Raw genomic sequence first — 16,309 nt, 5'->3', positions numbered from 1 at the left:
GAGGTAGCTATATGGGGCAGGGTAGAAGAAAGAGAAGAGGAGGGGAGAGGAGAGGGGGTAAGGAAAGAGAAAGGGAGGGGAGAGGGGGGGTTAAACAAATACCAACACACAGCCACTCACACGCAACCCTCCCATACACAACAAAATACTTCCCCCTCCCTGATTGGCCTTCCCTGTAGCTCAGTTGGTAGAGCATGGTGTTTGCAATGCCAGGGTTGTGGGTTTGATTCCCACGGGGGGCCAGTACAGAGAAAATAAATAGAAATGTATGCTGTAAGTTGCTCTGGATAAGAGCGTCTGCTAAATGACTAAAATGTAATGATTATCTAAGAAACAGAGAGGTCAGACAATAAGGTCAAGTGCATAATTTAGTGCATCACTGCTCAGTTCCACACCAGTTTCAGATGTGCTTGTAAAACCACAAATACACAAACACTGTATTTGCGTAATTCTCTACACAGACACTCTGTCCTGTATATTGCATTATTGCAGTTCCGCTATGTAACCTACGTGTCCTTGTGTATCTGGGACAGTGTGACAGTGTCAGTTGAGTGTAATCATTTTCAATAGGATTTGGAGGTCAGGGGTCGTTTCCTTAGGGCAGGCCACAAATCCTCTCCAATGTAGGTTGCTGCATCGGAGGCAGGAGGTAGGGGTGGACAAAAATGTGTACCTTTTCTTGACCTTGGGCCAGATTCCGGTTTGAAATCCTGGTTGGAGGATTCCGGATTTCCTGCTGATTTCCTGCTGATTCCTGGAATCTTCCAATGAGTTTTGGGAAAGTTTCTAGGGTTTTGCAACCCTAGTTGTGTATTATGGAGTAGCAAGCTGTTGTGTTTCACAGGCATCTCTCACTGTTTTACTGTGTTGTGTCTGTGCCTCGTTGTGTTACGTCTAATAAGAGGGTGATATCAGCAGTAGTTAATGAGGTTATCTGAGAGGAAATAAGCGTGCCACGTCTCCCCAGTGAGAGTGGGAGGATCTCATCTAATGTTGTTGTTGGGAGAAAGACCCAGTCGTTTCAATATTAAGTCATAGCCACCCACACGGTTAGATCTTCTATAGCAGGGCTGTTCAATTCGGTAGCCTCAAGATATCTTGTACTGCTAGTTTTTCCATTCTTCCTCTCTTAACAAGGATTGATGGCCTGGAACACTAGGGCCGTGTTCAGCAGAAACAAACATTTTGAAATGGTGTGATAAATCGTCCAACAACAACAAACATACATTTCTGTTTCAAAAACTTGTTCTACTGTGTGCCCTACTGAACCCAACACAGCTGGGTGAGGATAACACAGTGCCACCGACGCGGCCCGCTACCATGGACAGTAGGCTCTCCTTCTCCGTGTCCGACGTGGGTAAAACATTTAAACGTGTTAACCCTCGCAAGGCTGCCGGGCCAGACGGCATCCCTAGCCGCGTCCTCAGAGCATGTGCAGACCAGCTGGCTGGTGTGTTTACAGTCATATTCAATCTTTCCCTATCCCAGTCTGCTGTCCCCACATGCTTCAAGATGGCCACCATTGTTCCTGTTCCCAAGAAGGCAAAGGTAACTGAACTTAATGACTATCGCCCCGCAGCACTCACCACTGTCATCTAGAAGTGCTTTGAGAGACTAGTCAAGAATCATATCACCTCCACCTTACCTGCCACCCTAGACCCACTTCAATTTGCTTACCGCCCCAATAGATCCACAGACGATGCAATCGCCATCACTCTTCACACTGCCCTATCTCATCTGGACAAGAAGAATACCTATGTAAGAATGCTGTTTATTGACTATAACTCAGCATTCAACACCATATTACCCTCTAAGCTCATCATTAAGCTCGAGGCCCTGGGTCTTAACCCCGCCCTGTGCAACTGGGTCCTGGACATCCTGACGAGCTGCCCCCAGGTGGTGAAGGTAGGAAACATCACCTCCAGTCTCCTGATCCTCAACACTGGGGCCCAACAAGGGTGCGTGCTCATCCCCCTCCTGTACTCCCTGTTCGCCCATGACTGCGTGGCCAAGCACTCCTCCAACTCAATCATTAAGTTTGCAGACGACACAACAGTAGTAGGCTTGATTACCAACGATGACGAGACAGCCTACAGGGAGGAGGTGAGGGCTCAGGGAGTGTGGTGCCTGGAAAACAACCTCTCACTCAACGTCAACAAAGCAAAGGAGATGATCGTGGACTTCAGGAAACAGCAGAGGGTGCACCCCCCTATCTACATCGATGGGACCGCAGTGAAGAAGGTGGAATGCTTCAAGTTCCTTGGCATACACATCACGGACAAACTGAAATGGACCACCCACACAGACAGTGTGGTGAAGAAGGCACAACAGAGCCTCTTCAACCTCAGGAGGCTAAAGAAATGTGTCTTGTCACCTAAAACCCTCACAAACTATTGAAAGCATCCTGTCAGGCTGTATCACCGCCTGGTACGGCAGCTGCTCCGCCCACAACCGCAAGGCTCTCCAGAGGGTGGTGTGGTCTGCCCAACGCATTACCGGGGGCAAACTACCCACCCTCCAGGACACCTACAGCACCCGATGTCACAGGAAGGCCAAAAAGATCATCAAGGACATTAACCACCCGAGCCACTGCCTGATCACCTCGCTATCATCCAGAACGCGAGGTCAGTACAGGTGCATCAAAGCTGGGACCAAGAGACTGAAAAACAGCTTCTATCTCAAGGCCATCAGACGGTTAAACAGCCATCACTAGTACATTAGAGGCTGCTGCCAGTAGGCATAGACTAGAAATGGGCACTTTAAGGAATGGAACACTAGTCACTTTAATAAGGTTTACATATCTGGCATTACTCGTCTTATGTGTATATACTGTATTCTGTACTATTCTACGGTATCTTAGTCACTTAATGTTTACATATCTTGCATTACTCATTACTCGTCTCATGTTATAATGTTTTCTAAACTATTCTATGGTATCTCATTTACTTAATAATGTTTACATATCTTGCATTACTCATCTCATATTTATATATTGTATTCTATACTATTCTACTGTATCTTAGTCCGTTCCCCTCTGACATGACTCGTCCATATTTATATAGTCTTAATTCATTCCTACTTAGATTTGTGTGTATGGGGTATACGTTGTGTAATTTGTTAGATATTACTTGTTAGAGCTAGAAGCACAAGCATTTCGCTACACCCTCAATAACATCTGCTAATCGCGCATATGTGACCAATTAAATTTGATTTGGAATCTCTGGGCCAGTCAGTGACATTATTCAATCAATGAACTACTATAGATTTTTTTAAATAATATTTCACCTTTATTTAAACAGGTTGAGAACAAGTTCTCATTTACAACTGCAACCTGGCCAAGATAAAGCAAAGCAGTGTGACAAAAAACAACAGAGTAACACATAGGATAAACAAAAGTACAGTCAATAACACAATAGAAAAATCTATATACAGTGTGTGCAAATGGCGTGAGGAGGTAAGGCAATAAATAAGCAATAGTAGCGAAGTAATTACAATTTAGCAAATTAACACTGAAGTGATAGATGTGCAGATGAAGATGTGCAAGTAGAAATACTGGTGTGCAAAAGAGCAAAAAGTAAATAAAAACAATATGGGGATGAGGTAGGTAGTTGGGTGGGCTATTTACAGATGGGCTATGTACAGCTATGTACTATGCAGGAAAGATAACCAGTATGACTACATATCTTCAGGCTAAGATTTGAGTAGTGGTTCTTCTGAGAATAGCTTTTCACGAACTACGTCCAATATGTTTTGCTTATGCTTGTTGTTTTTTTCTATTATCGCAGTGTCATCATAAATCAAATGATTTATAAACTCGGCCTCCACAGAACTGTGACTTGCTTTTGTTATAGGCTGGTTGTGTGCTTTTGACTGACTGGTTAGTTTTCTGTGCAGGTGTAGTTCACTGACTTGATTAGAAGGATAAATTCATGCGCATATAAAGTTTCAAGATACCCAATGTTTCAGTCTAAGCTTTGATGATTTTGCCTGACTATAGATTGAAACTGCTATTGTAATATAATCTGTTTTTTCCAATATCTTGGAAGCAGTGTGTTTTTTTTCAGTCACAGTATATTCCAACTTACCTGCTAAAGACTCTTGATATGTGAGTGCAACCCTTTACTAGCAACTGATTATCTTGTCCCTCTCTCCTCTTTCCCCTTCTCCCTCCCTCCACTCCCGTCTCTCCTCCCCCTCTCCAGGAGAACCCTTACCTGTGCAGTGATGAGTGCGATGCCTCCAACTCGGACCTGGCCCACCCTCCTCAGCTGATGCAGGACCGCGAGCGCACAGGCCGCATCACCTACTGGCAGACAGTTACATGGTCCCGTTACCCAGAACCCCTCTTGGCCAACATATCCCTGGCCTGGAACAAGAGCCTGGAGTTGACCGATGACATCGCCATCACCTTCGAGTACGGCCGCCCCACGATCATGGTGCTGGACAAGTCCATGGACCATGGTCGCACTTGGCAGTCCTACCAGTTCTACGCCGATGATTGTCTAGATGCCTTCAACATGCCGCCGAAGCTTGTCCGTGACCTGTTGCCTGCAAATATTACCCGTGTCATCTGCACTGAGCAGTTCTCACGCTGGGTGGGGTCGAAGAATGATAAGAATGTGAAGTTCGAGGTTCGTGAGCGTTTTGCGGTGTTTGCCGGACCGAGGTTACTCAACATGGACAGCTTGTACACGCGCATGGAGAGTATGAAGGGCTTGAGGGACTTCTTTACCTTCACTAACCTCCGGCTGAGGCTGCTCCGGCCAGCCCTGGGGGGAACGTACGTGCAGAGAGACAACCTGCTCAAGTACTTCTACGCTATCTCAAACATTGAGGTGCCCGCCAGGTAAGAGAGGGTACAATTTCGTATTTATTTATTTTTTGTACAGTTTGGGGGGGTGGGGGTGGATCAGCTTTGAAATTGCAGATAGATTGTTCCAAGTTCCAGCAATGTAATTTTCTGCATCACTTCCAATCCCCCGAATATATTTTTTGTAAATATATACAGTGCATTCGGAAACTATTCAGACCCATTGCCTTTTTCCACATTTTATTACGTTACAGCCTTATTCTAAAATGGATTAAAAATCTACACAATCTACACACAATAACCCATTAATATCAAAGTGAAAACATGTTTTTAGATATGTTTGCAAATAATCTAAAAATAAAAAACGGAAAAATTACATTTACATTGGTTTTCAGACCCTTTACAGTGAGGGAAAAAAGTATTTGATCCCCTGCTGATTTCGTACGTTTGCCCACTGACAAAGAAATGATCAGTCTATACTTTTAATGGTAGGTTTATTTGAACAGTGAGAGACAGAATAACAAGAAAATCCAGAAAAACACATGTCAAAAATTTTATAAATTGATTTGCATTTTAATGAGGGAAAAAAGTATTTGACCCATCTGCAAAACATGACTTAGTACTTGGTGGCAAAACCCTTGTTGGCAATCACAGAGGTCAGATGTTTCTTGTAGTTGGCCACCAGGTTTGCACACATCTCAGGAGGGATTTTGTCCCACTCCTCTTTGCAGATCTTCTCCAAGTCATTAAGGTTTCGAGGCTGACGTTTGGCAACTCGAACCTTCAGCTCCCTCCGCAGATTTTCTATGGGATTAAGGTCTGGGGACTGGCTAGGCCACTCCAGGAACTTAATGTGCTTCTTCTTGAGCCACTCCTTTGATGCCTTGGCCGTGTGTTTTGGGTCATTGTCATGCTGGAATACCCATCCACGACCCATTTTCAATGCCCTGGCTGAGGGAAGGAGGTTCTCACCCAAGATTTGACGGTACATGGCCCCGTCCATCGTCCCTTTGATGCGGTGAAGTTGTCCTGTCCCCTTAGCAGAAAAACACCCCCAAAGCATAATGTTTCCACCTCCATGTTTGACGGTGGGGGTGGTGTTCTTGGGGTCATAGGCAGCATTCCTCCTCCTCCAAACACGGCGAGTTGAGTTGATGCCAAAGAGCTCCATTTTGGTCTCATCTGACCTAAACACTTTCACCCAGTTGTCCTCTGAATCATTCAGATGTTCATTGGCAAACTTCAGACGGGCATGTATATGTGCTTTCATGAGCAGGGGGACCTTGCGGGCGCTGCAGGATTTCAGTCCTTCACGGCGTAGTGTGTTACCAATTGTTTTCTTGGTGACTATGGTCCCAGCTGCCTTAATATCATTGACAAGATCCTCCCGTGTAGTTCTGGGCTGATTCCTCACCGTTCTCATGATCATTGCAACTCCACGAGGTGAGATCTTGCATGGAGCCCCAGGCCGAGGGAGATTGACAGTTCTTTTGTGTTTCTTCCATTTGCGAATAATCGCACCAACAGTTGTCACCTTCTCACCAAGCTGCTTGGCGATGGTCTTGTAGCCCATTCCAGCCTTGTGTAGGTCTACAATCTTGTCCCTGACATCCTTGGAGAGCTCTTTGGTCTTGGCCATGGTGGAGAGTTTGGAATCTGATTGATTGATTGCTTCTGTGGACAGGTGTGTTTTATACAGGTAACAAACTGAGATTAGGAGCACTCCCTTTAAGAGTGTGCTCCTAATCTCAGCTTGTTACCTGTATAAAAGACACCTCGGAGCCAGAAATCTTTCTGATTGAGAGAGGGTCAAATGCTTATTTCCCTCATTAAAATGCAAATCAATTTATGACATTTTTGACATGCGTTTTTCAGGATTTTTTAGTTGTTATTCTGTCTCTCACTGTTCAAATAAACCTACCATTAAAATTATAGACTGATCATTTCTTTGTCAGTGGGCAAACGTACAAAATCAGCAGGGGATCAAATACTTTTTTCCCTCACTGTTCAAGCACCTTTGGCAATGATTACAGCCTCCAGTCTTCTTGGGTATAACAGTACAAGCTTGGCACACCTATATTTGGGGAGTGTCTCCCATTCTTCTCTGCAGATCTTCTCAGCTATTTTCCGGTCTCTCCAGAGATGTTTGATCGGGTTCAAGTCAGGGCTCTGGTTGGGCCACTCAAGGACATTCAGAGACTTGTCCCGAAACCACTCATGCATTGTCTTGGCTGTGTGCTTAGGGTCGTTGTCCTGTTGGAAGTTGAACCTTCGCCCAAGTCTGAAGTCCTGCGCGATCTGGAGTAGATTTTCTTCAAGGATCTCTCTGTACTTTGCTCCGTTTATCTTTCCCTCAATCCTTACTAGTCTCCCAGTCCCTGCCGCTGAAAGACATCCCCACAGCATGATGCTGCCACCACAACGCTTCCCCATAGGGATGGTGCCAGGTTTCCTCCAGACGCTACGCTTGGCATTCCAACTTAAAAAAGCAATTTCATCCATTTTAAAATAAGGCTGTAATTTAACAAAATGTGGGGGGGAAAAAATGTAAAATGGTCTGAAAACTTTCTAAATGCACTGTATATCTATTTTTTAAATATACAGTACCAGTCAAATGTTTTGACACACCTACTCATTCAAGGGTTTTTATTTATTTGTACTATTTTCTACAATGTAGAATAATAGTGACGATATCAAAACTATGAAATAACACCTATGGAATCATGTAGTAACCAACAAAGTGTTAAAGAAATCAAAATACATTTTAGATTTTAGATTCTTCAAAGTAGCCACCCTTTGCCTTGATGACAGCTTTGCACACACTTGGCATTTTCTCAGCCAGCTTCACCTGGAATGCTTTTCCAACTGTCTTGAAGGAGATCCCACATAATATGCTGAGCACTTGTTGGCTGCTTTTCCTTCACTCTGCAGTCCAACTCATCCCAAACCATCTCAATTGGGTCGAGGTCAGGTGATTGTGGAGGCCAGGCACTTCATCACTCTCCTTCTTGGTCAAATATCCCTTACACAGCCTGGAGTTGTGTTGGGTCATTGTCCTGTTGAAAAACAAATGATAGTCCCACTAAGCTAAAACCAGATGGGATGGTGTATCGCTGCAGAATGCTGTGGTAGCCATGCTGGTTAAGTGTGCCTTGAATTCTAAATTAATCACAGACAGTGTCACCAGCAAAGCACCCCCACACTATCACACCTCCTCCTCCATGCTTCACGGTGGGAACCACACATGCAGAGATCATCCGATCACCTACTCTGCGCCTCACAAAGACACGGCAGTTGAAACCAAAAATCTCAAATTTGGGCTCATCAGACCAAAGGACATATTTCCACCGGTCTAATGTCCATTGCTTGTGTTTCTTGGCCCAAGCAAGTCTCTTCTTCTTATTGGTGTCCTTTAGTTGTGGTTTCTTTTCAGCAATTCGACCATGAAGGCCTGATTCACAGTCTCCTCTGAACAGTTGATGTTGAGATGTGTCTGTTACTTAAACTTTGTAGCATTTATTTGAGCTGCAATTTCTGAGGCTGGTAACTCCAATGAACTTATCTTCTTCAGCAGAGGTAACTCTGGGTCTTCCTTTCCTGTGGCGGTCCTCAAAAGAGAGTTTCATCATAGTGCTTGATGGTTTATGCGACTGCACTTGAAGAAACTTTCAAAGTTCTTGAAATTTTCCGCATTGACTGACCTTCATGTCTTAAAGTAATGATAGACTGTCGTTTCTCTTTGCTTATTTGAGCTGTTCTTGCCATAATATTGGTCTTTTACCAAATAGGGCTATCTTCTGTATACCACCCATACCTTGTCACAACACAACTGGAAAGAAATTCCACAAATTAACTTTTAACAGGGTACACCTGTTAATTGAAATGCATTCCAGGTGACTACCTCATGAAGTGTTTGAGAAAATGCCAAGAATTTGCAGTGCTGTCATCAAGGCAATGGGTGGCTACTTTGAATAATCCAAAATCTAAAATCTATTTTGATTTGTTATCTTAATTTCCACAATTAACGATGAATATGCGTAGTAATGTAGGCAGTTCATGCAAAGGATTGTTACCTACCTATAACCAGGATTGCCATTACAAAAATTTTATTTTTGGCAAGCAATTATTGTTTTAACAAACAATTATTGTGATTCATTCTATATTGTCCCTAACATCATTACCCCCTAGCAACAGATGTGGGATACACACACACACACACACACACTCACTCACACACACACACACACACACTCACTCACTCACTCACTCACTCACTCTCACACACACACACACGCTCCCCCCACAAACAACCACAAGCTCAGATGTTCAAGTTGTTCCATACCTGAGCCCAACTCAAGAAAGGACTTGATGTGCGAATGCATATATGTAACCGATGTGAAATGGCTAGCTAGTTAGCGGGGTGCGCGCTAATAGCGTTTCAATCAGTGACGTCACTCGCTCTGAGACCTTGAAGTAGTTGTTCCCCTTGCTCTGCAAGGGCCGCGGCTTTTGTGGAGCGATGGGTAACAATGCCTTCGAGGGTGGCTGTTGTCGATGTGTGCAGAGGGTCCCTGGTTCGAGCCCAGGTAGGGGCGAGGAGAGGGACAGAAGCTATACTGTTACATATACATTTGTAGCTGTTTGAAAAGGCATGCAAAATTGAATAAGAATGGGAAGATTTGATTAACCAATGTTAAGTCCTAGCTGATGGAGCTCATAATCGCCCTCTTCCCCTGAAACACACACACGCTGGTCCCTTTGTGACCATTTTTCCAACCATCTCTGTGCAGTCAGACCACAATAACTTGCCCCCTCTCTGATTGTCTGAGTGTGATCCCCTCCTCATGGGTTACTGCACCTAGTGTTGCCAGCACTGCCACTACCTTGGTGGGGGCTCCACACCGGCTAGGTACAAGGTCGTCAAGGTTCTCATTAGCAGCTTTGAGAAATTCCTTGTATATTATGCTCTCCCATCAGGGGGCTTTGGCTTTGTAGGACCAACCCTGCCAGGCAGGCTCAGACTCTTGAGGGGGTGGTGCAGCTTTAGTGGGTCTCTGACCTCATTTATCTTTCTGTCTTTGCTGCGTATAGGCTACCTACAGTAGTCCATAAAACAGATAAGGACTTCTCCTTAGTGTACGGGTTGCTCAGGTGGGTGTCGAGGGTATAGGGTTGGGGACTGTTCCATCATGATAGGACAATAAATAAATAAACATTATTTATAATTTATTTTAAAATGTACCGTTGAAGTCGGAAGTTTACATACACTTAGGTTGGAGTCATTAAAACTCATTTTTCAACGACTCCACAAATGTCTTGTTAACAAACTATAGTTTTGGCACATCGGTTAGGACATCTACTTTGTGCATGAGACAAGTAATTTTTCCAACAATTGTTTACAGACATATTATTTCACTTATAATTCACTGTATCACAATTCCAGTGGGTCAGAAGTTTACATACACTAAGTTGACTGTGCCTGTAAACAGCTTGGAAAATCCCAGAAAATGATGTCATGGCTTTAGAAGCTTCTGATAGGCTAATTTACATAATTTGAGTCAATTGGAGGTGTAACGGTGGATGTATTTCAAGGACTACCTTCAAACTCAGTGCCTCTTTACTTGACATCATGGGAAAATCTAAAGAAATCAGCCAAGACCACAGAAAAAAATTGTGGACCTCCACAAGTCTAGTTCATCCTTGGGAGCAATTTCCAAACGCCTGAATGTACCACATTCATCTGTACAAACAATAGTACACAAGTATAAACACCATGGGATCACGCAGCCGTCATACCGCTCAGGAAGGAGACGCGTTCTGTCTCCTAGAGATGAACGTACTTTGGTGCGAAAAGTGCAAATCAATCTCAGAACAACAGCAAAGGACCTTGTGAAGATGCTGGAGGAAACAGGTACGAAAGTATCTATATCCACAGTAAAACAGTCCTATATCGACATAACCTGAAAGGCCACTCAGCAAGGAAGAAGCCACTACACCAAAACCGACATAAAAAAGCCAGACTACAGTTTGCAACTGCACATGGGGAATATGATCGTACTTTTTGGAGAAATGTCTTCTTGTCTGATAGAACTGTTTGGCCATAATGACCATCGTTATGTTTGGAGGAATAAGGGTGAGGCCTGCAAGCCGAAGAACACCATCCCAACCGTGAAGAACAGGGGTGGAGCATCATGTTGTGGAGGTGCTTTGCTGCAGGAGGGACTGGTGCACTTCACAAAATAGATGGCATCATGAGAAAGACAAATTATGTGGATGTATTGAAGCAGCATCTCAAGACATCAGTCAAAGCTTGATCGCAAATGGGTCTTCCAAATGGACAATGACCCCAAGCATACTTCCAAAGTTGTGGCAAAATGGTTTAAGGACAACAAAGTCAAGGTATTGGAGTGGCCATCACAAAGCCCTAACCTCAATCCTATAGAAAATTTGTGGGCAGAACTGAAAAAAGGCATGTGCGAGCAAGGAGGCCTACAAACCTGACTCAGTTACACCAGCTCCGTCAGGAGGAATGGGCCAAAATTAACCCAACTTATTGTGGGAAGCTTTTGGAAGGCTACCCAAAACATTTGGGCTATCTGAAGTTAAACAATTTAAAGGCAATGCTACCAAATACTAATTGAGTGTATGTAAACTTCTGACCCACTGGGAATGTGATGAAAGAAATAAAAGCTGAAAGAAATAATTCTCTCAACTATTATTCTGACATTTCACATTCTTAAATTGAATTGGTGATCCTAACTGACCTAAGATAGGGAAAGTTTACTAGGATTAAATGTCAAGAATTGCGAAAAACTGAGTTTAAATGTATTTGGCTAAGGTGTATGTAAACTTCCGACTTCAGCTCTATATCCCATTTGTGCACAAAATGGAAAGCTCTTTCTGTCACAACTTCTTCTCGCAGACACACATGGGCTCTCCATTTGCAACCATTTCCCTTTTTCACTTAACTCCACACTTTTCCAAACACAAAAGCACACGCCCCACCTTCTGTCATAATACACCCACACATACCCACATACTGTGCCTTCTAGGGAGGAGGGGAGGAGAGGAGAAGGGGGATGGAGAAAGGGAGGAGGAGAGGAGAAGGGGGATGGAGGAGGAGAGGAAGGGGGATGGAGGTGAGGAGAGGAGAAAGGGGATGGAGGAGAGGAGAAGGGGGATGGAGGGAGGGAAGAGGAGAGGAGAAGGGGAGGGAGGGAGGAGGAGAGGAGAGGAGAAGGGGGCTGGAGGGAGGGAGGAGGAGAGGAGAAGGAGGTTAGAGGGAGGGGGAGGAGAGGAGAAGGGGGATGGAGGAAGGGAGGAGGAGAGGAAGGGGGATGGAGGTGAGGAGAGGAGAAGGGGGATGGAGGAGAGGAGAGGAGAAGGGGATGGAGGAAGGGACAAGGGGAAGAGAGGAACTGTGCCTTCTATGTCCTCTGTTTGCTGTGTTTTATATCTACCATTTTGATTCAGTACTTTTGTGTTCCAGTTCCTTATATTTGAAGATGTATTATTTAAATAATTATCCTTTCTTCTAACGCTGTCTTATCTATTTATAAATACTGTAAATAGATGTCGAATACTAATTATTTTACAACATTTCCTATCTGGAATGGGGTAGTTATTTCTTTATCAATTGTTGTATTTGATTGTTTTCCAGTTTTTTTATTACAATCCCTACCATGTATAGTATTGGGTGTTCCATTGTTTGTCTCCTCCATGGAAATATAGTAATATTTAGAATAGCCATGGAGTAGTCTTCGTGTCTCAGAACAATTGGTTATCAATATACAGTTTATCGACTATGAGCGCTACACGTTTCCCTTTTAATCTATTCACCTTGAAGAGTGGCTACAGAACTTTGCGCCGTTCTACAATTTCCTTCGGGTACAATTGAGTTACTAATACATGCTAAACAGAGGGTAGTGTTCAGCGAGAAAACGTTTTGATACGGAGTGAAACTGGGAGGTACTGCCTGAACTATATCCAATAAGAACACTGATTTTCATCCCTTCTGAACATGACCTAGGTGTTTCACAAGGAAGAGTGTTGGCTGCTGGGTAAATTAGTTCTCTTCACGGTTCACACACTGAAAATAGTTCAAACACGTCTCTGATGTCTGTTTAGAATGCTGTTTAAATCGCTCTTACATTCAAACACTCTCACACACCCTAACATACATAACCACACTAATGCTGGGTCCTTTACACTGACCCTCTCTTTACTCTTTGTGAATCCTACTACACCCGCTGTCATTGGTCTAATACGGCGTGATGATGAACAACACTAACACACAGCCTTGGTGGTCGTAAACCTGCGTCCACATCTAACGTGGTGCTGCGGTGCCGGGCGGGAACCGGGAACCTTTTACACTGCAACTTTGTGACAGTGAGGGATGGCTTTCACCGTCGCACTGCCTGCTTAGCATCAACAAGCCATCTTTCCCACCTCTCAGAATGATTATTCCAATCAATATGGCAGGGTGACATTTGAATGGTATTTAACATCCACGTTGGGATGGAGGGAGGGAGAAGGGGTTGGAGGGAGGGAGGAGGAGAGGAGAAGGGGAATGGAGGGAGGGGGGAAGGGGGTGGAGGAAGGGAGGGGGAGAGGAGAGGAGAAGGGGGATGGAGGGAGGGGGGAAGGGGGTGGAGGAAGGGAGGGGGAGAGGAGAGGAGAAGGGGGATGGAGGGAGGAGGGGAGGAGAGAAGTAGGGGATGGAGGGAGGAGGGGAGGAGAGGAGTAGGGGATGGAGGGAGGAGGGGAGGAGAGGAGTAGGGGATGGAGGGAGGAGGGGAGGAGAGGAGTAGGGGATGGAGGGAGGAGGGGAGGAGAGGAGTAGGGGATGGAGGGAGGAGGGGAGGAGAGAAGTAGGGGATGGAGGGAGGAGGGGAGGAGAGAAGTAGGGGATGGAGGGAGGAGGGGAGGAGAGAAGTAGGGGATGGAGGGAGGAGGGGAGGAGAGGAGTAGGGGATGGAGGGAGGAGGGGAGGAGAGGAGTAGGGGATGGAGGGAGGAGGGGAGGAGAGAAGTAGGGGATGGAGGGAGGAGGGGAGGAGAGGAGTAGGGGATGGAGGGAGGAGGGGAGGAGAGAAGTAGGGGATGGAGGGAGGAGGGGAGGAGAGAAGTAGGGGATGGAGGGAGGAGGGGAGGAGAGAAGTAGGGGATGGAGGGAGGAGGAGAGGAGAGGAGTAGGGGATGGAGGGAGGAGGGGATGGAGGGAGGAGGGGATGGAGGGAGGAGGGGAGGAGAGAAGTAGGGGATGGAGGGAGGAGGGGATGGAGGTGTTTAGCGTGATGAGGAAATAAGTGAGAAACGTGCGAGTAAAGGATTGTGTTGAGGAGGTGTTGGTTGCCAGAAGAGAGAAGGAGAGGAGGGGTGTTTGATGAGGTCTTGAGTGGATGCTGACACAGCCCCACAGTCCCCTCTCAGCCCCCCAGTCCCCTCTCAGCCCCCAGTCTCCTCTCAGCCCCCCAGTCTCCTCTCAGCCCCACAGTCCCCTCTCCGCCCCACAGTCCTCTCTCAGCCCCCCAGTCCCCTCTCAGCCCCACAGTCCCCTCTCAGTCCCCTCTCCGCCCCACAGTCCCCTCTCAGCCCCACAGTCCCCTCTCAGCCCCCCAGTCCCCTCTCAGCCCCCCAGTCTCCTCTCAGCCCCCCAGTCCCCTCTCAGCCCCACAGTCCCCTCTCAGCCCCCCAGTCCCCTCTCAGTCCCCTCTCAGCCCCCAGGCCCCTCTCAGCCCCCAGTCCCCTCTCAGCCCCACAGTCCCCTCTCAGGCCCCTCTCAGCCCCCAGGCCCCTCTCAGCCCCCCAGTCCCCTCTCAGCCCCACAGTCCCCTCTCAGTCCCCTCTCAGCCCCCAGGCCCCTCTCAGCCCCACAGTCCCCTCTCAGCCCCCCAGTCCCCTCTCAGCCCCACAGTCTCCTCTCAGCCCCCAGGCCCCTCTCAGCCCCACAGTCCCCTCTCAGCCCCCCAGTCCCCTCTCAGCCCCACAGTCCCCTCTCAGTCTCCTCTCAGCCCCCAGGCCCCTCTCAGCCCCACAGTCCCCTCTCAGCCCCACAGTCTCCTCTCAGCCCCACAGTCTCCTCTCAGCCCCACAGTCTCCTCTCAGCCCCACAGTCCCCTCTCAGCCCCACAGTCTCCTCTCAGCCCCACAGTCCCCTCTCAGCCCCACAGTCCCCTCTCAGCCCCACAGTCTCCTCTCAGCCCCACAGTCCCCTCTCAGCCCCCCAGTCCCCTCTCAGCCCCCCAGGCAGCTCTGCCCCACAGGTCTGTGGTCAGAGACATGAGGGGGCCTGGAGGTATTGCCGACACTTTTCAGTCTTAGAACAGAGAGGCAGAGAGAAAGGGAAAGTAAGGGGGGAAAAAAAAAATATATATATATATATATATATATATATACACTGCTCAAAAAAATAAAGGGAACACTTTAACAACACAATGTAACTCCAAGTCAATCACACTTCTGTGAAATCAAACTGTCCACTTAGGAAGCAACACTGATTGACAATACATTTCACATGCTGTTGTGCAAATGGAATAGACAACAGGTGGAAATTATAGGCAATTAGCAAGACACCCCCAATAAAGGAGTGGTTCTGCAGGTGGTGACCACAGACCACTTCTCAGTTCCTATGCTTCCTGGCTGATGTTTTGGTCACTTTTGAATGCTGGCGGTGCTTTTACTCTAGTGGTAGCATGAGACGGAATCTACAACCCACACAAGTGGCTCAGGTAGTGCAGCTCATCCAGGATGGCACATCAATGCGAGCTGTGGCAAGAAGGTTTGCTGTGTCTGTCAGCGTAGTGTCCAGAGCATGGAGACGCGATGAGGAAGACAGGCCAGTACATCAGGAGACGTGGAGGAGGCCGTCGGAGGGCAACAACCCAGCAGCAGGACCGCTACCTCCGCCTTTGTGCAAGGAGAGCAGGAGAAACACTGCCAGAGCCCTGCAAAATGACCTCCAGCAGGCCACAAATGTGGATGTGTCTGCTCAAACGGTCAGAAACAGACTCCATGAGGGTGGTATGAGGGTGGGGGTTGTGCTTACAGCCCAACACCGTGCAGGACGTTTGGCATTTGCCAGAGAACACCAAGATTGGCAAATTCGCCACTGGCGCCCTGTGCTCTTCACAGATGAAATGAACACATGTGACAGAGTCTGGAGATGCCGTGGAAAACGTTCTGCTGCCTGCAACATCCTCCAGCATGACCGGTTTGGCGGTGGGTAAGTCATGGTGTAGGGTGGCATTTCTTTGGGGGGCCGCACAGCCCTCCATGTGCTCGCCAGAGGTAGCCTGACTGCCATTAGGTACCGAGATGAGATCCTCAGACCCCTTGTGAGACCATATGCTGGTGCGGTTGGCCCTGGGTTCCTCCTAATGCAAGACAAGGCTAGACCTCATGTGGCTGGAGTGTGTCAGCAGTTCCTGCAAGAGGAAGGCATTGATGCTATGGACTGGCCCGCCCGTTCCCCAGACCTGAATCCAATTGAGCACATCTG

The 16,309-nt window shown here is 46.9% G+C and overlaps 1 protein-coding gene across 4 annotated transcripts in view; it reads left to right on the top strand.

Annotated features, from left to right (window-relative positions):
* The window catches only part of ntng2b (netrin g2b), a 105,894-nt gene that overhangs the window by 28,705 nt on the left and 60,880 nt on the right, over window positions 1–16,309 (top strand). For all 4 annotated transcript variants that reach the window (XM_029710072.1, XM_029710070.1, XM_029710073.1 and 1 more), the window contains one exon: window positions 4,203–4,846. In XM_029710072.1, coding sequence (XP_029565932.1) covers window positions 4,203–4,846 — 644 coding nt within the window. The remainder of the gene's footprint in view (window positions 1–4,202; window positions 4,847–16,309) is intronic.

Source organism: Salmo trutta, chromosome 23, assembly GCF_901001165.1.
Source record: "Salmo trutta chromosome 23, fSalTru1.1, whole genome shotgun sequence".
Lineage (NCBI taxonomy): Eukaryota > Metazoa > Chordata > Actinopteri > Salmoniformes > Salmonidae > Salmo > Salmo trutta.
The sequence above is the reverse complement of the archived record's forward strand: the minus strand, read 5'-3'. Positions and strand labels throughout refer to the sequence as shown.